Source organism: Purpureocillium takamizusanense, chromosome 8, assembly GCF_022605165.1.
Source record: "Purpureocillium takamizusanense chromosome 8, complete sequence".
Lineage (NCBI taxonomy): Eukaryota > Fungi > Ascomycota > Sordariomycetes > Hypocreales > Ophiocordycipitaceae > Purpureocillium > Purpureocillium takamizusanense.
Window position 1 is genome coordinate 1,658,589 of NC_063075.1, and position 22,536 is coordinate 1,681,124.

The window sequence follows — 22,536 nt, forward strand, 5'->3', positions numbered from 1 at the left end:
GGACTTTTTTTTGATGAAGAAGACCCCTGATGAACCATGTGTGATATGCACCGTCGTCGACTCTTTGCGACTTGGGGACGCAGGGAGAAGGGAGTCTTTTGCAGCGGCCCCACACTCAGCATATACTACTAGACTACTAACGTGAGGTACTAAAGTCAACGCATAGAGTTAGCGTTACGTGACGCTAGCGGGCCAAGATGCCAAGGGCCAGCCCGCAGAGGCACAACCATCCCATACATTTCGTCCATGGGCGTGTGCACTGCACCGAAATATCGCCTCCTCTCCGTCTCCGCGCATGCAACTTTTGCCCGTCATCGTGTTGCCTTGTCGGGTGCCATCGTTGGTCTCCATGGCAAGTGGTGATTTTATTCCACTGCTCCGCCACTGCCGCCATGGCACCCGCCTACCTGCGACGCCAGAGGCACCTTTTTTTATGTGTCTCAGGTGTCCGAGCCTGCAAACTAATCACAACTACCACCACCACCACCACCACCACCTCCCTCTCTCTCTCTCTCACACACACACACACACGCCTGTTCATCCGGACGGAAGAAAGGAGGCAGGATGGCAGGCAGGTTTCGATGGTGGATACTAGCCTAACCGTTTTGCTCATTGGCTGCGATGCCCGTCGATCTCTCTTTTCTTCGCATTTTCAGGTCGTCAAGTGTGTGGCTGATGCACGCCTGCACCGGGACGGCCGAAGTGGCTGTGGCCCCCTTCTGCCTCCCTCAGGGTCAAAGGCTCATGTCGGCGACCCCATCAAGCTTTGCCCCGGCACTGCTGCTGCAGAAGAACAGACTTTCGGCTCTGCTGGTCCAGGCTCCAGGGCCAAGCCTCCATCCGGAGCAGTAGTAACCTAGCAGCGATGCCACAACTTTGAAGCCACCCGGCAACGTCGCACGTCGCATGTCTGCGTCTGGTGGGGGAAGCGGGGAGTGTTTCGGCAGCCCAGACCTGCCCATTCCACTCCGCCGAGTCATCAGTCCCCATTCATGAGATGACATTGGTGGTCGGTCCACTAGGCCATGGGATGGCAACGGCAACTCTCGACCACCTCGAGTCCGTTCTTTTGCTGGATCGCCACACACCAATCTGCTACCACCACCACTACCTTAGTACTACTTCACAGTAGTATCACAACTAGTTACCACGTACATACTTGGCTACCCCTGGCCCGTATCGACGAGACAGGCAACGACCGACCGACCGACCAGCAGGTTTGGAGGTGGCGCTGTGGTCCTCCAGCAAGCCAGCTGACGGCTGCTGGCCGGTCACTCGACCCCAGATTCCAACCCCCCCGGGCGGGCACGCACTGGCGCCACACGTTTTGAAGCTCCCTCCCCAGTCCCGTCCCGGTCCCGTGCGTACGTCCCGAGACCCGACTCGTCCTGGCCCGATGCCGCCCGCGCGGCCGCGACAGGTCTTCCCGAGGACGGACGTACATACATATAACCAAGATACTTCGTACCTGTTCGGGGACGTGAGTGGGGAGACATGATGCACCGTCACATTTCCCTCCCTTGCTTGCCTCATCATGCGCCCATTGCAGCGAGCGACCAGACCAGGTGAAATTTTCTCTCTCTCTCTCTCTCGCTCTCTCTCGGCTACGTTGCTACAGCCCCAGCCAAAGACTGTCGAGCTTGGCCTGTGGTCTGCAGCTGCCTCCCAGGGGCGGTGACGACGATAGATTTGATTGCTACATAGCACATGTACTGCTAGCTCCAAGTGAAGGTGTCAGACTGCTGGAAAGGTCAGCCAAGGTGCGGTGCGGTGCGGTGCTCTGCTCCAAACTCCACCGTCAATGCTCCAAGCCACCTGTGCTACTACTAGCTCGTGGTTCCCCTCTCCATTCATTGCTCACTCACACGTTCGTTGTTGCTCGCCGCCACCCGACGTATCTCGCACAGCGTTGCTTGCTTGCGATTGCCCTCCCCCACAGGCAACGGCCTAGACCGTGGTTCCGTCGCACCCACCACCGACCGACGACCTCCTAGCGGCATCTCCCTCAGATCACACTACGGTACCACTAACTTACTAGCCGACGACATCCCCACAGCTGAACGAACGGCTGTGCTGTACTACATACAGTACAGTATACGCTTCTTCATGTTGCTCGGTCTTACACACAGACGGAACACTGGACTGGACCGTGGGGCCTGACAGCTTCGTCCGGGGGGCCGCCAGGCCCCTTGGTGGTCCGGAACCCCTGTTCATGATGTCTCTGGCGGCTGCTGCTGCTGCCGCCGCCGTGTGTGCTTTTTCTGTCTGTGATAACCGAGCCCGATCGACTTTTGTGAGGTGTGACGACGGCTTGTGGAGCGCCCGGCAGGTCCCCGCAACAAGCGAGCTACGGGGGGGAACATCTCAGGTCGGACGGACTCTCTCGCTATGAGACTCTGCGGCACAGACAGAAGCGGGAGAGCATGACATGGTCACAGCCCTGTTGATGACTACGTACTTCGTATACTGTACAGTACGCCTTGCGACGCAAATCTGGGTTCGATATAGTCTGGCCTGCCAAAGTCAAATTGGTTACGTACGTACTTCGTACTTGCACTTCGAATCACGGCCTTGTGCGCCATCGTGCGCCCATGCATGCATGCATAGCTTTCCACGCAGTCTAGCCGCCACGGCGCGAGAGCCGAGGCGGCAAGCGAGGCGCGCACAGCCGGCGCAGCAGAGGCCGGCGCGTAACTTCGAGTTCGTGACATACAAAGTATGTACTGACCAAGGCAGGGGTCGTGGCCGTTCGCCGGGTATCACCAGGCGCGCGCCCGCCCTCATCAACATCAACATCAACAACAACAAATTATCACTGGCAGAGGCTGTAAATAGCTTGCGCCGCGCGCGTAATAAGCACAACGACAGGGGGGGAGGGGGTTGCGCTTGGTGCACCAATGGCGGTACATGTCTGCCGCTCACCACTCTCGGGATTGGTAGGCGTCACGTCACCTGCAGCTTGCATGGGCAGACAGCCAGTGAGCCAGCCAGCCAGCCAGCCAGCCAGGCCCACGACCTTTCTAGGTACTATTCTGACGAACGCCTCTCTCCTGCCTTCGCGTGAGGCACTCCCGTTTTGGCAGACGCCGGAGACTTACCGTCCGTCAAATGGCTTTTTTGGGCATTGCAGACAGGGAAGAATCGCAACGCAACAACCACCACAACATCCGGTCGTACGACATGCCATGGTGTCCCGGCATCGCGAACTTGGGACGCTGGCACGGAACTTTTCGGGGACCAAAATAGGCCCGTCCGATCCGCGATGGTGCTTTGTGAGGCCAGCACGATGCCGTCGTGCACCGCAATAAGATACAGATCGCTCATGTGTCGTTATGTCTATTGTCGTGCCCCTCCAGAATCCAGACCGGTATGCCTCGTCTACTCCGTACATGACAGAACAAAGAGAATCGTGCCCTCCCCTCCGCGGCAAAGCCAACCGCATTTCCTCTGCAAGCCACGTCCACACCCGCTGTCCTACACACGCAAGGTGCGCCCATTATTAGCAGCGTTGGCCAACGTCCGTTTGGGGCAGTGACATCCTGCTGCGAATTCCTGCCGCAGGTGGTGTCTGTCTGACCAACGAAGCCTCCTGGCCAACGCATGTTCAACCTGAATCGGGGGGGGGTTTGTCGCACCGAGAGGCAATATCTGCTGTCTCCACGATCATGACCTCGAGGACATGTCATCATGTTCGACGTCCGATTGGCCTTGCAGTATCCTGAATGCTCTCGGGTTGTCTCCTACACGCCAGGCTCTTGTCTGCTCATCGCGCCCTTGTGCGCCGGCGCTGATGCTGCGTTGCGTCTACTCTGGCGCGCACCCTAGTTGTAGTAGCCATTCCCGCCGCCCACGCTGGCCTGTTTCTGGGCAATGAACTCTTCAAAGTAGGGGTGGTTGCACGCTTGCTTGGCTGATATACGGCCGGCGGGGTCGTAGACCAGCATCATCTCCAGCAAATCGAGGCCCTTGTCGTCGAGATTATGGCAGATGGGGTTCGAGTAATCTCTCTGCCACTTAGGAAACGAGGATTTGAAGTCGGGGTAAGAGGTGACGCCCGGCCAGAGGTCCTCTGATGGTGTTCCTAGAATGCTGCACGATGGAGGTCAGCCGCGATTCAACTTGAGAGAAGGCGCTCGTCCTGCCGCCCCGACGCTTACCGGAAAATCTTGAAGATCTCATCGATCTCTGAATCACCCGGGAACAGAGGCTTTCGCGTGCACATCTCGGCAAAGATGCACCCCACAGACCACATGTCCACACCAGTTGAATATTGGCGTCCGCCCAGGAGAATCTCAGGAGCCCGGTACCACAACGTCACAACCTCGTGCGTGTACGTGCGCAAGGGGACGCCGAAGGCGCGTGCCAGGCCAAAATCGGCCAGCTTCAGGTTGCCATCCTTGTCGATCAACAGGTTCTGGGGCTTCAGGTCGCGGTGCAGCACTCGATGCGAGTGGCAGTACTTGATCCCTTCGCAAAGCTGCATCATGAACTTTTGGACGACCTGGTCGTTCATGCCCAGTTGCGCCACCTTGATCGAGGCGCCCTCGGGGAGGGCCTTGCCGCGACCGCCGTCGCTGACCGGCAGCGCCTCCATGTACTTCTTCAGATCGAGGTCCAGGAACTCGAAGACGAGGTAGAGCTTGTGGCCGTCGGCGTGGACAATGTTCAAGAGTCGGACGATGTTCTTGTCCTTCATCTCCTTGAGGAGCGAGATCTCGCGGATGGCGGTGCTGGGAACGCCCTCGTCTTCAGCTTCGAGCCGGATCTTCTTGAGCGCAACAATTTCCCCCCCGTTGGCGAGGTCTCGAGCCTTGTAGACGACGCCGTATGTGCCTGCACACAGACGCGGTCATGTCAGCGCGACTTGTCCGCCGCTACAGGGAACTGCGATGTCGCTACACGCGCACCAAGTCTGGGGGGCCAGATTGCGGCTGGGAAACTCACCCTCGCCGACCTTTTCCAGCTTTTGGTAGTTCTCCATGGTGGCGGTGTGGGAGGCGGTCGGTTGCTCGTGGCTCCGGGACGCTGCTGTAGAGGGATTCTGGATCCGACCAAATTGTACAGGGCCGCGCCTAGATGCTGTAGGCCGCTGATATGTGTCGGCGTCGGCGGTCGTTCAAGGGACAGCGGTGTGCGAGGAGACGCAAGTCCGAGTCTGATGGTTGGAGAAGCGGTCGCCCTGGGGGACGGTGGTCAACAACCGTAGACGCGGGGAAGACGCGCCAGCAAGGGATAGAAGAGCGAATGGCGGGGCACGAGCGTGCACTGGGGGGGAGGGGGAAAAGATGCCGTGTCAATAGCTGCAAGTTAGTATGGCAAAGGCCTGGCCATGAAGGGTCACCGCAATGACTGCTGCCGTTGTCGCTGGCGTCCTGCGATTTGGACAAGCACTTGTTGATGCAGGGTTCCAACCTTGTTGACTTGGGTGCTGTTTGTGTTTATTGCGCCTTTAGCCAAACATCCCACCACCTGCCCTGGCGCGTTTTCCCTCAGCCGCCTCAGTGGGGCATATCGATAAGCCTCCGGACGTGTCGCGCAGACTTGTTGGGGGGTTGACAAAAAGCTTTGACCACAAAGCCGGGTCAAGCTCATCACTGGGCATCCCAGTAATTTCTTCATCTCAAGAAACCGCGGCACAAACATTCAAGAAAGCAACAGTGCCCGTCGGTTCGACGTATGACTTGAATATAAGTAGTTGCTCTCCTTCGGCAGCGCCATAAGGAAACGCTACTTTAGGATTCTTTTCGCTTCAGGTCCAGTATCCTTTCGAGCCTTAAGTTTCCCTTGGCTCCCCATCCAGACGGTCCTGATTCCACGTCCGGCCGTACCGCAATATACCAGCCCCAAGCCCGTCTGTCCAGCTCTTCCCTACTCAACACAGAGTTCCAACTCGTGAACAGTATTCTCAAAGCACCTAGAAGTCGCCCAAGATTATCCTGCTTCTCCTCATTCAATGCCGCGGCCGTCTTCTTTCCTTCACTCGTACCATCTTCGTGAGCGGTTGCGAAGCTCCGGAGCAGGTAGTTCCTCGCCCCCTCCGGTCGGTGGATGGCCATTCCGACTGTCGATGCCGCAGGCTTGTCGTCCTGGGGGTCGAGCGCCCAGACGGCTTCGCCCGCAAGCGAGGACGTGCGCCGCTGCATGGATAGGGAATCGTTGACACACTCCCTCATCAGTCGCCACCGGTCTGGGCCAAGCATCACTCCACCGTACCATCGCGTGAGAACAACCAGAACGTTCTTGATGTCGATTTCCCGCATGATTCCGAGCATGAATTTCCCGCAGCCTGACTCGCCGTCGTCAAACGATGCCTCTTGGACCAGAGGCGAGTTTCCATAGCTCGAACGCACAGCCCAGGCGTTATGCGTCGCCGTTTCCAGCTCTGGCTTCTCGGCCATGAGAGCCTTCATCAGGCTTGCCCGCTGCGTCGGCGACGACAGCCGAGTCGCATGCGCCACGAACACGGAGCCCTTGGATGACAGCTTTTGGCTCGCTGTCCAGATCTTCGCCCTCGGCTCTTGCGACGTTGCAGCGGCACCAGTGCTGGTAGAGCTCTGCGTTGATGGCTGATTCTCAACATCGTCCGATTTCCACGTGTAGCCGCCTCGTTTGAGAACCGGTACATCCCGTCCGAGCACTCGGACTTTGGGTTGGCCTTCCGGGACTGTCATCTCACCTCCAGCCGGCGCCTTCTCGATGCCCAGGCTGATGGCCTTGGCTCTCGAGTTGGCGCTGACCACCGCCTGGGCCAGACTCAGGCGGCTGCTCGGCGGCTGCTCGGGCATGGTGCATCGGAGCAATTCGACAGCAAAGGCGAGGACAACCGGCGCCCTGTTCGTGTTTATGACCGTTTGGCGAATTGCGTCTTCATCTTCAACGAGCGGCAAGCTCAGCGATTTCTCGAGCTCATCCGGCGACATGGAACTATAGTCCAAGTCGCGCTTGTGAGGCTCCAGCTTGACCTTCTTGGTCGTCGTCGACGTCTCGTCCTCGGCAGCACGTTTGGCCGACTTCTTTCCGTGACCTTTGCAGGCCGTGTGGAGGCTCTTTGCGAGCTTCGCATCACTAATTGCTTCTTCAACTATAGCAATAGGTGCTTCCGCAATGTCGTTGATACTAAAATGCATGGTATGGGTTACTGACTCTTGGCGAAATGATGGCCAGACTCACCTCCGAAGGCTCTTGGCCTGAAGTGCCTTGATGTGACCCATGGCTGCCATCATGGGGACCTTTCGTGAATTCAACATCCTCAGCAGCTCCTGCAGGTCACCTTGTCCAGCCATGGCGCCTTTGTATGCCTAAAGTGCCATGCAACAGTAGTTTCCCTGTATTTTGCCCTCGTGAGACGGCGGATCGTTTGGAACAATCACAGGCGAGTCCGCAGAACCTTGAGCTGCAGGGTAAGGAAGGAAATGGTTCGATGGATGTCATCGTGCACGGTCCAAGTGGCATGCAATGTATCGCGCCTCGTGGGTATGGCTATGGCTCCACCACGGCTCCGACATTTCGGGCCGTCCCCACCTCCGGAACTGCCTTGACGCCTGCAGCTGCCGCCGGGAGTTTTTTGGACGCGAAATATTTGAAGATTCCGTCACCCACCCATTCCCCCCGGTCCGCGTCCCGCACAACGACACCACGAAAGATGAACGATGGGGCAATGAAGCACCAATGATACGGAATACGTGCGGCATTGCCAGGACCGGATCCTGCCGCGCGAAGCAATGGCAGCGTTATGCGAGCTCGTCTCGCTCGGCTAGCCGACAGCCGCCGCCGAAGCCCCGGCAACCTGCAAAGCAGCAGCAGCAGCAAAATGCGCCTCGCGTCGTTCGACCTTATAAGCCGTCCGTTCAACCCCTACCTCCGCGGTCCCGAGCGCTCCTGACACGTACATAGCAGCACAGCGCGCACCTCTGCGTCATCTACGCCGCCGCCGCCGCCACACCCACCACCCGATACTCTTCTCACCCTCTGGCGCCGCTCCTGGCTGCCCCTCACGGGCGCTGCGATCCTAGCAGGCTTTCTCGGCTTCTACATATTTGGCACCGCTGTCGCGTCCTGGAATTCATGCCCGTGTGGAGGGCACCACGATGGCGGGCCGTGTCATGACGAGTCCGCCACGCCGACTGGTCGGCCCCCGGCCCTGACTGGGGAAAATGCAGAACAGTTTGACAAGGAGCTCAACATGGGTGAATGGTGGATGGGCATCACGAAGTTGCGGAAGAAGCTCGCACAACATGCCAAGGGCCACGTCCTTGAGCTAGCGATGGGTACCGGTCGGAACCTCGAGTACTACGACTGGGAGCCGCTGACTGCGATTGCGAAGGGGGCGGCACAGCCCTCGCCTCGCGCAGATGGGATGCCTCGCGGGATCACCTCATTTACCGGCCTCGATATTTCCGTCGATATGCTCGACGTTGCGCGTAAGCGTTTCGTCAAGGCCGTCCCTCCGGTGTCGTCGTTTGCCCCCGTCGTTACAGCCTCCAACATGGCCGACCACGTTGGCGGCCAACTGTCATTCCTCAACGACCGGCTTCGCCTCATCAACTCCGATGCGCACCACCCTCTACCGCCCCCTGCCGTCGCCACGCGGGAACGAAAATACGACACAATAATACAAACCTTTGGACTTTGCTCCGTCTCCGACCCTGTTGCCGTCCTAGTTAACTTGGCCAAGGCTGTCAAGCCCGGCTCCGGCCGGATCATTCTCCTCGAGCACGGCAAGGGCTGGTACGGCCTTGTCAATGGTCTTTTGGACAAGAATGCTGGAAACCATTTCCAAAAGTACGGCTGCTGGTGGAACCGGGACATCGAAGCGCTCGTGGATGAGGCGGTACGCCAAACGCCCGGTCTGGAGATAGTGAAGTTGGACCGTCCCAATGTGTTGCAAATGGGAACGCTGGTCTGGGTCGAATTGCGGGTGAATAGCAGCAGCTAAGCGACAAGGCGACAAGGTGCGAGCGGAACTTGCAATGAGTGGCATGTCATCCATTGAAGAGTAGTGTTATGTACAGACAGCGCTCCCGGCACGTCCAGTCTCCAACTTTTCGTACATCCAGGCTGTCGCAAACAAGACAAGCCGGCTATATATACATGTGTACTTTTACAATTGCATCTTGTTTCTAACGTCGCCGCCACGTCGAATACCAAATCTTGTCGAGCATCACAGATTTTGGTTGCCATTCATTGCCAAACTCCGTGCGCCTGTCGCAAAGTCCAGGGAAAAGAAAAACACACCAGGAACTAACAACCTTCCAACAAGCAGTCCAGCTCCTCGATCTCGATGCTCTCAGCTCCTTTGTCCCACTGGAACATTTCGTTGATCTTGAGCCAGGGGTCGGCCTCGTCATCCTTGCGTATGCTCGACGGTAGGCTGGGTCTCATGGCTGGGCTGGCGAGAAACGTAGCGGCTGCGTTCAAGCGGCTGTCGCTAAACCAAATGTCGTCTCGATAACCATACTCCATCCCCGAATTCCGCTCCACGGTATCCGGAGGTGGCGGCGCATCGTTCAACTTGCGCTTTTGGAGTACGTCTGCCGTCTGAGTGAACTCGCGCTCGTCCTTCTCCAAGGGGGGCGAATCGTGGCGCATGTCTCTTGAATGTTTCAGATGGCGGGCTTTGAATGAACCGATAGGCGTGATGGGCATGGCGGCATCTTCATCCGCATCGTCAAACTCGGGAGAGGAGAGATCAACTTCAGGCGATGGACTCAGGTCTCTTCGCCTTGCATCAACATCGTCCGAGCCAGAATCGTCGGTGAGTGACACGGACGGCGTGACGATGGCCGACGGCGGGGCTTGGGCGGCGTTTGGGTCGGGTAGCGCGGGGCGTGGGCAGGTTGTCAGGAAGAAATACGTGCGCCGAGGATGAACAGTTTCAAGTTCCTTGGCGAGCGGACAGGGGTTTAGAGCAGACCAGCAGGGGCGCTTCATAAATGAGGTGAGGCGGGAAGAGATGATGGCGCACGGGTTCGCGGACCTGTAAAGGAGTATTAGCGATTAGATCGTGGAAAGGGAGCGAGCGGCGCTCGACAAGAGGTGCAACGCACTGTTGGACGGATACCAGCTTCTGCGAAAGTACAGTCGCTAGCTCCTTGATTAGGTGAGGCCGATTTGCGGTTGATTGCAGTTGCACAACCGAAGCCTCGACGATGTCGTCGTTGATACTTTGAAGGTCGATCTTGGGGTTCTCGTCGACATCGGACATCTCGATGCTGGTCGCAGGGGTAGGCGATGGCGGTGGTGTGTGCTCGATCAGGACCTCGGCGGAAGAAGCGACGGCATCGTGAGACTTTTTCAGGCGCTTGCTCGGATGCGAGTCGGGCGACTGGGAGCGGTTTTCTGAGGAGGAGGACGACGACGAAAGGCGACCGCCGGCTTTTGATGCGGCGGCACGAGCGGCGTGCGTGACGGGGATGTGGATTCCCAAGCTGGGTAGGGAGAGCGATTTGCGACGCGTGTTGTAAGGCATCTTCGCATCCGTGTTACAGTCGGTTTGTTATGGTCGACGTTTGTGGACGACGGACGGATCAAGGGCGGGCGGTCGGTTGCCGAGGCAGCGTGAGCGCGCAACGGGAGGAGGGACGTCGACGATGCTGGCGCGTGCTGGGCAACGACGACGATGGCTGACGGCGAGTCTGGAAAGACCCGTACTCGGAGACGACGATACAAGGAAAAAGGGTCGTGCGGAAGGTAAGTAAGGTAGGTACCGTCGTGGGCGGCTTACATGCAACGCAGTGCAAGGTTGGGGGGAACGGAGGGGGCAGAGTGAGGGTGGTTTGCGGCAAAAAGGTCACAGAAGGGGGGAGGGAGGCAAGATGGGGGATGGATGTGCGACTCGGACGGGGAGGCAAGAAGCTCAGGCGATTTCTGGCGTTGGCTGGGAGGGAAGGCAGCAAGCACGAGAGCTTGAACTTTTTTTTTTCTTTCCCCCTGCATCCTATTGGGTGGCACCTGGCTACGAGCTTGCCGAAGTGGGGCCCCTAAACGTCAGTGGGGCACCGCCGCCCCCCCGATGCAGCGTCACCAAAATTGGGGCCCGCAGTCAAAAAGGGAGGCGCATTCCACGGTGGGCTCCCCCTAGGATGGGCAAGGTTGTCTTTTTTGGGGGACCAAGCCAAGGCCAAGGGGACCTTGCTGTGACATGAAGGGTGACTTTTTTTTTTTTTGCCGCCCGGGAGTTGGTTTGCTGCACCCGCACCATGCACCCGCGCACCCTCCCTCTCTCTCCTCTGAGCGGGTACGTAGGTACTTGAGTTTCTGGCGCAGCACGTAGTACAGCCTCGTCACGACAAGGTCGCCCGCCTGTCGTCCGGCCCGTCCGCCCGCCTTCAGACCTACCATCCGTCATCCCCGAAGCTAGGACTGGCCGCTAACGGCAAACTCTGAGCACAAAGGGTATCACACACACACAGACACACACTCAGCACGTCTGTGTCAAAAGTCGAAGACGTCGTCGTCGTCGATGTCGTGGGCGGGCGCCCTTGCTCATCAGAGACGGCCCCCCCCCCCTTCGTGACCATCACCCCCCGGCACCCGCCCCCGACCCCCGGCCGTGGTTGGGCCTGCGAGATCTGACACATGATGGCACACTGGCCCCCCTGCATCAACCGCCAATTGCCACTTCTGAGCTTGCTTGGCACGCTCGTCGGGCGACAAACATACGTAGCTGGAAGAGAGAGAGAGAGAGAGACCCTCTCATCAGGGGACATCGGCGGCAGAACATCTCGCCCTTTGAGCTGACGAGGCGACAGGTGGCGGCCGAAACCCGTCGAGTCAACGGCGATGGTCGTCGCGTGGGCTCGTGGCTTCTCTGGCCGGACATTTACAGGCATTCTCGCACACAGCGAACGGGATGAGAGGCGGGGGGGCTTCGGGGCCTATCTAGGTCGTCATCGTCAGTGATCTTGCTTGTTGCCGTTCGGCCGATGCCATTGACTCGCGCTCCCTTGGCGCACGTAGTTTACATGCTCTACAGTATAGTGTGCCTTGTAGATTCATCAGGTGCTTGGAACGGCCTTCCCTCCGGTTGCCGCTGACGATTCAAGCACATCGAGCGATGCAAAATAAAAAAGACCGTCGGGCATTGGCCCATGAGCTGCGCGATCGCACGACGAGGCACACATCCGCGAGGCCCGCCCGTCCTTGTCCACACTGGCCGGCCTTTTTCTTCTTCTGCTCCTTGGAAGAAGTGCACGCGGCCCGGAGGTGGTGACGGCTGGCTGCCTGCGTGCGCGAGTCGTGCACGAGTGACCTCACCACTTTTTTTTTTGTTTCTCCCGTTTGACCCAGCACAACAGCTACCAAGTTACTACTACCCTCTCATCCTCTCGCCCCCTCCCTCCTCCCCCTCTCGTCCCGCGCCCGATAGTTTTCTGAGAGTGCGTGCGGCCGCCCCCCTCACCAAATTCAATTCCCCCCCGCCACTGGCACGCTGGCCCAATGGCAACAATAGCAACACCCGTCGTCCGGGAATGGCGGAGAAGGGGGCGGGGCGGGGGATGGGCCTGCTTTTCCAGCGCTCACCGCCCGATCGTTGTGGCTGTCCATGGAACCCTCCCCTCCCCTCCCGCGACACGGGTCTTGCAGCACTCGGCTCGGCTCTGTCCTGCGAGATGCAGCCGCGATAGGGAAGAGGGAGCTGAGACCAGCGTTGCGCGGCGCACGACAGGGACAATGCCAAGAGCCCCAAACGTGCTGCCCTGCCGTGTGCGCCCAGCTGCAGCCGCGCTGCATGTAAGAGGCCGGGGTGCATTGGGGCCCCGCCTAGACGCGCCGCCCGCCTCCAAGGTTCTCTATGCGCACGCGTTGTACAACCTTGGTAGTACTGCGCTTCCCGCCCAGTCCAGGGGCCCGAACGAGTGAAAAAAAAAAAAAGGTGTAGCGAAAAAAAGAAGGACCGCACTCGCAGCCGTTCCATCACACCAGCCGTTACTCTCGTTCTTGTCTTTCTTCTTCTTCTTCTTCTTCTTCTTCTTCACGCAGGATGTTGGAGAGTCCGGCGGGAAAACAGGGTCCAGGCCACGCCCGGGTGGGCCATGCTCGGCTGTTGTTAATGGATCCTACCTAGCGTCGAGGCACTCGGGCGACGCCGCGGCCAGGTGCTGGCTGGCTGGCTGGCTGGCCGCTCTCTCCACTGCCTGGGTCCCGCAACCGAAGGCTCGAGGGATGGAAGGGTCCCGTCTGGTGGAACTCCTCTCCTCCTGGCAGCGACGCTCATCGAGGCCCCCACCCTGTCTCCCCATATATCGGCCTGGTGTTTAAAGGGGACCGCGCTCCGTCTCGCGGAAAGATCCGGCTAGGATTATTAGCCAAGTCTCTCCTGGGTGTTGTTTGCTCGTCGGCACGACATCAAGTGCGCATACGCTCCGCTTGGTTGACGGCGCTGGCAGACGTCGCCAACGCAGCTTAACGGACGCGCTTATTGATGTTGCGCCGCAACAATTGCCCGACTTTCGCCTCCCTGCCTTGGTCATCCTCAATAGCGCGACGAACGAGCTGATGAGGCTGATTAATTGGAGGTTGGAGTTCGTCAGCGGGGGTCCAAGGCCTTCGATGAGGGGTTGGCTTTCAGCCTATCTATCCGGTTAGCCCCGGCTAACAGCGAGCGCCAGTTTAACTCACAGTAGTGGCTTCATGTGTTAAGTCCAAGATAGCGCATGGGAATACCCCCGCAGAGAGCTGTAGTTGCAATTGCCCCGTTGAGACGGAACGATCATAGGCCGACGATGTGGCATTCGACATGAAGCTTACTATACACCAAGGCTGGACGCTGTCGATGCGCAACTGATAAATACTGCGATGGAGCCCTCGTTGATGTAACTGTGTAGACACTCTTCCTCCTCGTCCCCGTGTACATATTCATACTCTAACCTGCACGATCGCCACGCCTCATCATCAGCTCACACGCAAACCAAAAATAAAAATAAAAATGGAGCTTCCCTTCATTACCGTCGACGTCTTCACAGAGACTCGGTTTCGTGGAAACCCCCTAGCCATCATCACCATCCCTGCCTCGGGTCCGAAGCCCACCCAGGAGCAAAAGCAGACCATTGCCCGCGAGTTCAACCTGTCCGAAACCGTCTTTGTGCACGACGTCCCCGACCCGGAGACCAACAAGCAGCGCAACATCGACATTTTTCTTCCTTTCGCTGAGATTCCCTTCGCCGGACACCCGACCGTTGGTACCGCCGTTTCGCTGCTTGACCAGGGCGTCGACACCCTTGTGACCAAGGCGGGACCCATCCCCGTACGACGCCTGGGTGATGGCGCCGTCGCCCAGGCCAACATCCCTCACAACGTCCACTTACACGCCAAGCATGTTCGCGACCTGTCCCTCGCGTCGGCCAGTCTCCAGGCAAATGCGCAGATTCGCGAGCTTGAACTCGATGCCCCAGTCTTCAGCGTTGTCAATGGCGTGAGCTTCGTGCTGGTTGAGCTGCCGTCTCTTGAGCTGCTTGCCGGGGTGCAACAGAGTAGCACGCAGCTGCCCGTGGACAAGCTTCTGGACGAGGGATGGCAGAATGGTTTCATGGGGCGTTATTACTACGTGCGCACTGGCTCAGGGCTGGACCAGAACGGCCAACCGGCCGTGTCCCTGCGTACGCGAATGATCACTCACGAGTTCGAAGACCCTGCAACCGGCGCCGCTGCCTGCTGCCTGACTTCTTATCTCAGCATAATCGGGGACAAGCAGGCCACCCCCACCCGCACATACAACATTACGCAGGGCGTCGAGATGGGCAAGGAAAGCAACATCGTTGTTGAAGTAGGTGTGCAGGACTCCAAGATTGAGACCGTCAAACTGGCAGGCACAGCTATTCAGGTCATGAGAGGCACACTCACTGTCTGAGCCGACTCGAGAGTCTACACTCAAATCCTCCCAATCGACGACGCGCTCGCAACTGGAGACAGGACAGCGCCAGTCCCTTTGCATTAGTAGCTATTCGTACAATTATACAGGGTGTACATTGCTTCATGAAGCCCGTGCGTCCTTGCTTCCCCCAAAACATGGAACGCCCCAGACGATCTGTAAGCATCTACCTCTACTCCCAGCCATGCATTGCCATAGTCAAGTCTGTCATAACGCGACTATACGTTCATTAAAATGTGGATGTGTTTGTAATGTCGTGAGGAGACTGGGGTCCTGCTTCACGTTGCCTGCAGGCCCCGATCCAGTCGTTCAACAGGGCTAATTACGTTGGAGTATCGTCGCGAACCTTTCCGCAACCTGGATAGAGATGTGAGCATGTGACAAAGTAACCAGGATGGCCTAAAACACCACGTACCTCTGGTGTCGACTTGACGAAGGGCAGATCAAAGAACATGTACTTTTCGTTCTTAACCAGCTCCAAAACCGTATACATGAGTCCCCAGGGTTGAGGCCAGAACCCGACCAGACGCTCGAGGAGCACCCGAGTGATCTCTTGGCGAATTTCGGACTCCTCAGGGTCGTTTAAGTCCTTGCCAAAGATGTGGAGAACAACATGACAGAAAAAGTCTGTGTAGGCGCTCGGGAACCGCAACTGATTCATAATGCAGGATACGAGGTAGTACCTGGCTTCAGGCGGCAGCTCGTGAACAAGCAGAGACAGAGTCGCTACATCAGATTCGTTCCCAGTTACGGCCGCGGCGTTTGGTGAGCGAGACATGCGGTCTGCGGCGTGTTGCCCGATGTACACAACCACAGCCCCGATGATATGTGCGTTGACTGCCACCGGGATATGTCCAAAGGAGGTCTCCTGCGGGCTGTTGTGCGTCATCGTGTGCGCAATCTGTGCGACAGTGTCCTCGGCGGGTCCGTTGAGGAGGACCTGGTCCAACACGGCAAGAAGCCCACAATCTCGCAGCACAGCCGTGGCGTCTTCAATCAGTCCAGGATTCAAGCTGATTTCTTCCGAACGATCTGGCTTCATGCCTGTAGTCGGATTTTGCTGCGGATTGGCCGACAAAATTGCATTAAGCAGCTGGCTGCAATGCGGCGGAACGCTGGCGCAGAAGGTGACGTGGTTGGCCGCGACAAAGTCAGGGAAATCATGCTGGAGAATCACCAAGAGCTTGAGAGTGGCGTGATAAAGCTCCTTGGCCATGTTTGACACGTTGAGCGATTTGAGTTGTTCGCTTAGCGTGTCTAACAACTGCACGATCAGTTTCGCATACGGGCGCCAGCCAGCGTTTCCGGGCATCTGCAACAGGACTGGGGCAAAAGCTCGGTGCTGAACAAGCGAAAGCCAACCAAAGGTAAAACCCGGGAGATAGAGGGGCCCGATATTCTCGAGCTTGGAGGCAAAGGAGAGCAGTAATCGTCGCTGATCCTCTTCGGTGTAATCATCGCTGGCGCTGTGGACTTCGTGAAGAAGCAGCGAGTAAAGGCGGAAGAAGACGCGTTGGTTCAGGTGCTCTCCTCGCTTGATATGGTGGTTGCGGAGAACTAGTCCGATCAGAACCAAGACAGAGTCCATGACGGAAACGCGAGAGCTGAATGTATCGTTGTGGGTTGTAGTGAAGACACAAATCAGTTTAGCCAAGGCATCGACCATGACATATGCATCGCTGATGGCACTGGAGTGCGCAATGTGGTCGAAACGATCGACACACAGTTCAAGAGCAATGCGGACCATGACCAAAAGGTCGCCCTGATCTCTGACAAGCTGCCTCAACTCCAGTTGATCCATAAAGACCCTGGAAGTCTCGGCTGTTGCGTTCGGGTTGTTGCAGAGATGGACCCACTCCTCGAAAACATACTCCAGTTGCTCCTGTCGAAAGGCTGACTTATCGTCTCCAGTGCTACTCCACGAGGGTTGCGGAAGCCCCGAGTTCAGAAGCCTCTCCTTTAGTCTCTGGGCAGTACCATTGCCGGGCTCGTCACAAACCCAAGTCCACGCCCTTTCCAGTGTGCGCACGAAATCTGTATAAAGGGCGATTGGCCGATTGTTGAGGAGGGCGATATCGAGCAAGTGTTCCAGAAACTCCAGGGACGAATCTTTCCTGCTTTCGAGAGCCTTAGACATTGCCGCGTCGATATTCCTCCAGTCGATTAAGTCGGTGCGAATCAAGGCAGCAAGCAAGGGCACACTCAAGAAATTCGCACCGGGTTGCTGGCTGAAAAGCGCACGCACTCGACTGTTCAATGCAGGTCCCGAAATCTTCCGCAACGTCTCCAAAACATGGACCAGGCTCTCCAAAGTCAGGTTGTCCTCGACTTGCTGGAAGATGAGAGCGCTTATCTGCTCTGCGGTGTAGATGGCGAACTCTTCCGAGCTCTGGGACGTCTTGATTATGAGCTGCACCAACGCATCGACCACGTCCAGAACTGGATGAGGCCTCGGGAGACCAATGAAGTGCTCCTCCTGAGCCTCCGCAGCAACCCGCAAGAGCTCTTGTAGTAGCTTATTGACGCGCTCAGCCAGACCACGAACATCAATGTGATAGGCATTCGCTCCGGCCCCGCGACCCAGGTTGCCCGCAGCACTAGAAACCGGAGCATATGGCAGCTGAGAGCCGAGATGTTGTACCGAGGGCGTCTCGGCCGGTGTGGGCATACTCGGAACCGTGTTGTAGGTTTCTTGCAGGACCTCGTTGGCCAGAGATCGAGTGGCGTCCGAAGCAGATGGTGCATGCGATGCCGATACCGTGGTATTTCGCGGTTGTCTTGCAAAATCGTCGTAAATTTGCATTTGGTCGCTGTTAAGGCCATTAATGTTGGGCGACAATTTGTATGGGCTTGGGATGGTCATGGCCCAGCGATTGACCGTGCCAGCATAGAATGGCTCGTTCGGCTGCTGCGCGCGGTGTCGTCTTCGAGCCTGAACGTCCTCCTCGAGCATATCCTCAATCTCCGGAACAGCCCTCTCTTCGGCCTGCTTCTCGATGATGTTACAGGCAAGGTCGAGGTTTGAGTTGACACACATGATAATCGTTCCCTCGGGCAGACCCGAGGGAAGGTCGTTGGCAAGATTGCGCATGTAGTTGGTCATGTTCGCCCGGAGAGGCTCCTTGGAAGTAACAAGGGCCAGGCTGCCCGCGGTCGCCTTGACCATACTGACGGCAGCGTTCCTCATCTTATTCTCATCTGGTTCCGAAACGAAGTCTTTGCGAACCATCTGGACCGTCGAAATTGCCGCTATCGTGATCGACCGGTCCACAACCGGCTGAATAATATCCTGCAGCGCCCTTGTGAGAGCACTCCGGACAATCTCGTGAAGGCGTGTCGTGCTCACAACCATCTCATTGGCTGGGGGAATGTTGATCAATGGTCCCACGTCAGGTATGGTTGGTGCGACGACTTGCGGGGAGAGGCCCGCGCCAACGACTGATCCAATGCCATTAAGAGACAAGGTATCAAATGCGTCAAGCTGCTCGTGTGGGAGCACCTCGGGTGCGTCCTCGACCGCAGGCCGGTTCAGTATTTCGCCCGATGGTTCAATGCTCTTGTGATCCAGATTCAACCCCTTGCACAGAACCTCGATCTCAAACTTCAGGTTCAGCTTCAGCTCGGCGTGGTGGTAGAGCTCAATGAGCAAGTGGATGATGTCCATGAGCCATGGATTCGGAGGCCGAAACACAGCTGAAGAAGCTCCTTGAATGAGGACTTTGCAAACGAAAGGGATGATGACAATGAGCCTCTTGGTGTCATGAGCCTCGATTAGCAGTTGCTTGAACGCGATGTTCTTGTGTTTGATGGGACGGTCACGAGCAAGGGTCAGGAGACCGAGCCAACCACCAAGGTTCTTCAGATGAGTCCGCTCAGTCGAGTTCTGCATCGTAGCCTCCGAGTTAAGCATACGAGCCACGCTGATGTATGTTTCCCGAAGCACTTCGTTCCAGAGCGTCTTGTCTTCGAAGAGCTTGACAAGTTCCAAATAAACGTGGTGATAGTTGGGCTGCATTTTCGCACGCTCTTCGACAAGATGGCTTGCAAACCACTGTTGGTGCTTGTGCTCCACCATATCGCGCAGCTCATTGCGCATTGACTGCAGAGTTCCCTCTGTGATGTTGTTCAAAACAAACTGGATTTTGCCCTGCTCCTCATCACCGGGTTCCTCAAACTCAACGCCAGGAGGAATTGGATCAATGCCGATAGATGCGAATGGGGGCGCTTGGCGTTCGTTTGCTGCATCGTCGGGAGTTCCGTTGGTAAAAGAGTCCCCCGGGAAGTTCAGACCATGTGGTGTACCGGCACCGTTGCGAGATCGTACAATGTCCTCCTCATGATCGCGCACGATCTCTTCGGCTTTCTTGTACGCTTCTGTGCCTTGCAGGCCTGGGATTTGCAACAACTGTTTGCAAAACCCAGGCCATTCCCGAAAGCGAACGAGAAGCTGCATCAGAGCTTGGAGACCGAACTTGTACATGGGGTCGTCGGGCAGATGGTCGCGAACAGCCTCGAGAATCATCCCCAGCCCGATCTTCAGAGGGAGGTCTGATATAAGCTTGTGAGAGATGATCCCCCCAAAGAGTACAGCGGTCGTAGCCAGAGCCTCCAGAGGATAGTCGACATAGTGATTGTACTCGTCGAATAGGCCGTGTATCATGCAGGCGAACGCGTCTTGGTCCAGGGGATCCCTCGAGTGCTTGTAGCGATCCAGAATCTCCACAATTGTGCGTACCTGGATTTCATCACCGTACATTCTCTTGTAGTGCTCTTCCATCTTGCTGTTGGCAGCCTGTGATAATGCGTTTCCATCTCTGCCGTTGATATCGATGACATCGTCGTAGCCCTCACCATAGTTGATCAATCGTGGGTATGCTGTGATGCAGTGGCGCTGCACCAGAATAAGGTCCTGCACCGGCGCCTTAGGCAGGAAGTCCTCCAGGATTTGCAGCAACGCAGATACAGTCCTGACCTGCAAGCTCGTGCTAGTCTTGGCCGGGGATTGTGCATCTGAGGGACGTTGGAACTGTATTTCCAGGTTGGCTTTGATCATAAGAAATTGCAGCAGGACGCGAGACATCTCAACGCTTCTCTCCGCGTTGAAGCGTGCCCAGGTGCTCAAGTCGAGGTGGCCTTCGGCATGCGCGTATGCAGCTAGATCGACTCCGAAGCCGCTGGGCAGGTAGACGAGGTGATCCAGCCATCCATGTTTCAGCGCGTGGTCAAAGATCAAGGGTAAGTCGATGGGCTTGACGGCATGAGCATCAACCAATCGCTGGGTTACCCATGTCCTGTCCTTCTTCCACAGACTGTCGAGCACAAAATCGTACTCGGGTGACCGCTTGTACAGAAAATTCTCGAACAGTGAGTTCAGCGTATCCACTGCCATTGTCGCCCAGGACTGCCGAGGGACCTCGAAAGCAGACACTAGAAAAATGTCCAGGTTAGGAACCACTACCTCCTGAAAAAGGCGCTTCGCTTCGACGCTCTGAGACGCATGCACCGAGTTAAGGGCAACGTTGAATATGGCGGACAATGCGGCTACGGAAACGAGAGGGTGCTTTACCGCAACGGCAGCACGCTCCTGAACGTTTGCGGGGGAGTTTGCGTAGTCGTCGAGGCTGATGCTCCGTTGTAGACCTGGGATGGTAGTGGCGTCCAACTGATCTGGTGTCAGGGAGGCGAAAGCGCTGACGAAGGACAGCTGGGCCTCCGGCTCGCTCCAAGAACCACCCCAAAGTCTCTGGATATCGAAATCGTACTTTGGGTCCTGCGCAATGGGAAGTAGTGCCAGATAAAGTCGCAGAAATTGCGTAGACGAGATTCGAGCCGTGGCTTGATCAAAGAACAGAACGACTTCCGTCCAGTCGAAGGTTTTTGGGAGGACGCGTTGCAGGGCTGCAACAAGTACGACGAGTTCTTGCTGAGGACTTTGAGTGATTGCAGTGAACGTGAGCGCAGCAGAGACCTGGTCAGGTCCAAGCTGCATGTTGCCGGGACGACCCTGCAAGTACGACAGACACGTCTCCTCGTCTCTCGTGAACTCAGCCCCCGTCCTCTGCACATATCGCGCCAAGGCATTGGCCGGCCTGTCAGCAAGGACTCGACCGAGGTCGAGAGCCGCAAGAACCTCTGAAGGGGGTGCCTGATCCATCGCGACGTATCGCTTGGCAATGAAATTCTGCAGATCTCGCCGGGAAGCGGCGTTGAAGCTTGGAGGATGATATTGAAGGAATCGATCGACAATTAGCGCGATGAACGCAGGAGTAAGGTCAGCGTGGGCTTCGATTTCTGGGCGCGAGACGATGTCCATGAAAGCCGAAAAATTGGTCGACAAAATGGCGTCAGCTGTAACATCAGGGGTCAGATACGTCCACATGATTTGATAGAAGGGTGCTTATTCAATACCCTTAGTCTTCAAGTCCGAGCGGGAGCCAGTCTTGAACGCCAGCGCCAAGAGTGTCTTCTCCAGCGCGTCGAGCTTGAAGTGTTCCATGAAGGTTGACAGGTCAAAGTCGCGGAAGATGTCTTCGGTGCCACTTTCTACCGACTCGGCGATTTTGCTTGCTTGATCGGCATCGTGCGCAATCTTTCGCATCTCGGCGACGAGAATGTGGTAATTACCAGGGTTGGCGACGGGGCGGTTAAGCCCAGGGAAGATTTGGGGCGCATTTCCCGCTACCAACCGAGTAAAGTACTTGGAGAACACTTCCATGCCGTGTTCATCGATGAGCTGATGACATTGAGCCGGTTAGCGGCGGTTCTACTCGAGACAGCTTCCTTGGATTGGGGGGGGGTGTAACCTTTTGCAGCTGATCGACCTGTAACTCCCACCTGGCGCGATCCTTGTCCTCCTTGATAGTGCTAAGTAGGAGGTAGACTTGGGCGACAACAATCTTTGTCAAGGGGTTAGCCCCAGTCGGACTGCTTGTACTGGGGCTCGCGCCAGCACTCAGGACACCACCGTGCGACGGATGCGGCGAGTGGCTGGTTCCCGTCTGGAGAGTCTGCGAAGGGTTTGGTGAGAATGATCCCACTCTTGGTGGAGGGACCATGGAGGTGTATTCGCGGGCGTCGAGGGGTCTTGATAGAGCGCCTGCCTGTGTGGTCGCGGCAGGCAGGTTGGCTCAAGCAGAGACGTAGATGTGTGGTCGGCGGTGACGAGGCTGCAACGAGGGAGAAACGGGAGGCGACTCTACATGGGAGAGGAAATGTTGCAGTCTCGTCGGTGGGCGCGTCGAGGAATGGCGTCAAGAGATGCGATGGCGCGGGGCTGAACGAGCCAGGCGCGAACGAGCAACGGCAAGTTATCAAGCCACGTCGGGAAAGACGAGGTTCGAGACCGAGGATGCCAGGTAACGAGCTCTGCCGAACCGACGCTAGGTACCGAAGCGGAGTGCGCGAGCTTTGGGGGGAAGCTTTTGCTGCTGTCGATAACCGTGCTTGGCCTGACACCGAACGTTGAACGCGATTAAAACGAAGGATGAGAGACTCTTGATAGGTGCTTTTCGATGTCAAGAGGTCGTTGGGCTGTGGTGGAGGACAGAATGAAGCGCTCTAGGGAAAACGGCCATTCACGAGGAGGAACGGTAAATTCCGTTCAGCCCTCGCAGCAGGGGAGGCTGGAGCGACCCGAGTCAAGGTCACGTGATCCGACAGCGGGTCAC

General features: G+C 57.2%; 6 protein-coding genes across 6 annotated transcripts; 2 read left to right on the forward strand and 4 right to left on the reverse strand.

Annotated features, from left to right (window-relative positions):
• Nucleotides 1-3,317: 3,317 nt before the first annotated feature.
• On the reverse strand, nucleotides 3,318-5,441 carry CDC28 (Cyclin-dependent kinase). The gene is made up of 3 exons (XM_047990152.1): nucleotides 4,945-5,441; nucleotides 4,158-4,833; nucleotides 3,318-4,089 (listed from the first exon to the last, which is right to left on the reverse strand). The coding sequence occupies exons 1-3, from the start codon at nucleotides 4,979-4,981 to the stop codon at nucleotides 3,822-3,824; spliced, it is 981 nt and encodes a 326-aa protein (XP_047846158.1). The 5' UTR covers nucleotides 4,982-5,441; the 3' UTR covers nucleotides 3,318-3,821.
• Nucleotides 5,442-5,658: 217 nt separating this feature from the next.
• On the reverse strand, nucleotides 5,659-7,433 carry JDV02_008543 (uncharacterized protein). The gene is made up of 2 exons (XM_047990153.1): nucleotides 7,171-7,433; nucleotides 5,659-7,116 (listed from the first exon to the last, which is right to left on the reverse strand). Exons 1-2 carry the CDS (start codon nucleotides 7,281-7,283, stop codon nucleotides 5,733-5,735), a joined length of 1,497 nt encoding a protein of 498 aa, XP_047846159.1. The 5' UTR covers nucleotides 7,284-7,433; the 3' UTR covers nucleotides 5,659-5,732.
• Nucleotides 7,434-7,455: 22 nt separating this feature from the next.
• JDV02_008544 (uncharacterized protein) lies at nucleotides 7,456-9,093 on the forward strand (the record flags this gene model as incomplete). The annotated part of the gene is made up of 2 exons (XM_047990154.1): nucleotides 7,456-7,841; nucleotides 7,897-9,093. 2 exons carry the CDS (start codon nucleotides 7,456-7,458, stop codon nucleotides 8,933-8,935), a joined length of 1,425 nt encoding a protein of 474 aa, XP_047846160.1. The 3' UTR covers nucleotides 8,936-9,093.
• JDV02_008545 (uncharacterized protein) lies at nucleotides 8,974-10,831 on the reverse strand. Its single transcript, XM_047990155.1, has 2 exons — nucleotides 10,047-10,831; nucleotides 8,974-9,976 (listed from the first exon to the last, which is right to left on the reverse strand). Exons 1-2 carry the CDS (start codon nucleotides 10,466-10,468, stop codon nucleotides 9,241-9,243), a joined length of 1,158 nt encoding a protein of 385 aa, XP_047846161.1. The 5' UTR covers nucleotides 10,469-10,831; the 3' UTR covers nucleotides 8,974-9,240.
• A 2,469-nt stretch (nucleotides 10,832-13,300) lies between these two features.
• JDV02_008546 (uncharacterized protein) lies at nucleotides 13,301-15,001 on the forward strand. The gene has a single exon (XM_047990156.1). The coding sequence runs from the start codon at nucleotides 13,928-13,930 to the stop codon at nucleotides 14,846-14,848; it is 921 nt and encodes a 306-aa protein (XP_047846162.1). The 5' UTR covers nucleotides 13,301-13,927; the 3' UTR covers nucleotides 14,849-15,001.
• CDC39 (CCR4-NOT core subunit cdc39) lies at nucleotides 14,813-22,415 on the reverse strand. The gene is made up of 4 exons (XM_047990157.1): nucleotides 21,673-22,415; nucleotides 21,278-21,602; nucleotides 15,285-21,217; nucleotides 14,813-15,226 (listed from the first exon to the last, which is right to left on the reverse strand). The coding sequence occupies exons 1-4, from the start codon at nucleotides 21,922-21,924 to the stop codon at nucleotides 15,188-15,190; spliced, it is 6,549 nt and encodes a 2,182-aa protein (XP_047846163.1). The 5' UTR covers nucleotides 21,925-22,415; the 3' UTR covers nucleotides 14,813-15,187.
• Nucleotides 22,416-22,536: the final 121 nt, after the last annotated feature.

What these genes read in the sequence shown, in the direction of transcription:
- CDC28 (XM_047990152.1), bottom strand. Translation starts at nt 4,981, where the DNA reads ATGGAGAACTACCAAAAGCTGGAAAAGGTCGGCGAGG. An exon ending in GCTGGAAAAGGTCGGCGAGG is followed by an intron (nt 4,834 to 4,944) that starts GTGAGTTTCCCA and finishes GTCTGTGTGCAG; the next exon opens with GCACATACGGCGTCGTCTAC. An exon ending in GAGATCTTCAAGATTTTCCG is followed by an intron (nt 4,090 to 4,157) that starts GTAAGCGTCGGG and finishes TCCATCGTGCAG; the next exon opens with CATTCTAGGAACACCATCAG.
- JDV02_008543 (XM_047990153.1), bottom strand. Translation starts at nt 7,283, where the DNA reads ATGGCTGGACAAGGTGACCTGCAGGAGCTGCTGAGGATGTTGAATTCA. An exon ending in CAGGCCAAGAGCCTTCGGAG is followed by an intron (nt 7,117 to 7,170) that starts GTGAGTCTGGCC and finishes CATGCATTTTAG; the next exon opens with TATCAACGACATTGCGGAAG.
- JDV02_008545 (XM_047990155.1), bottom strand. Translation starts at nt 10,468, where the DNA reads ATGCCTTACAACACGCGTCGCAAATCGCTCTCCCTACCCAGCTTGGGA. An exon ending in AAGCTGGTATCCGTCCAACA is followed by an intron (nt 9,977 to 10,046) that starts GTGCGTTGCACC and finishes ACTCCTTTACAG; the next exon opens with GTCCGCGAACCCGTGCGCCA.
- JDV02_008546 (XM_047990156.1), top strand. Translation starts at nt 13,928, where the DNA reads ATGGAGCTTCCCTTCATTACCGTCGACGTCTTCACAGAGACTCGGTTT.
- CDC39 (XM_047990157.1), bottom strand. Translation starts at nt 21,924, where the DNA reads ATGGTCCCTCCACCAAGAGTGGGATCATTCTCACCAAACCCTTCGCAG. An exon ending in AGGTCGATCAGCTGCAAAAG is followed by an intron (nt 21,603 to 21,672) that starts GTTACACCCCCC and finishes CAATGTCATCAG; the next exon opens with CTCATCGATGAACACGGCAT. An exon ending in CTCGGACTTGAAGACTAAGG is followed by an intron (nt 21,218 to 21,277) that starts GTATTGAATAAG and finishes CTGATGTTACAG; the next exon opens with CTGACGCCATTTTGTCGACC.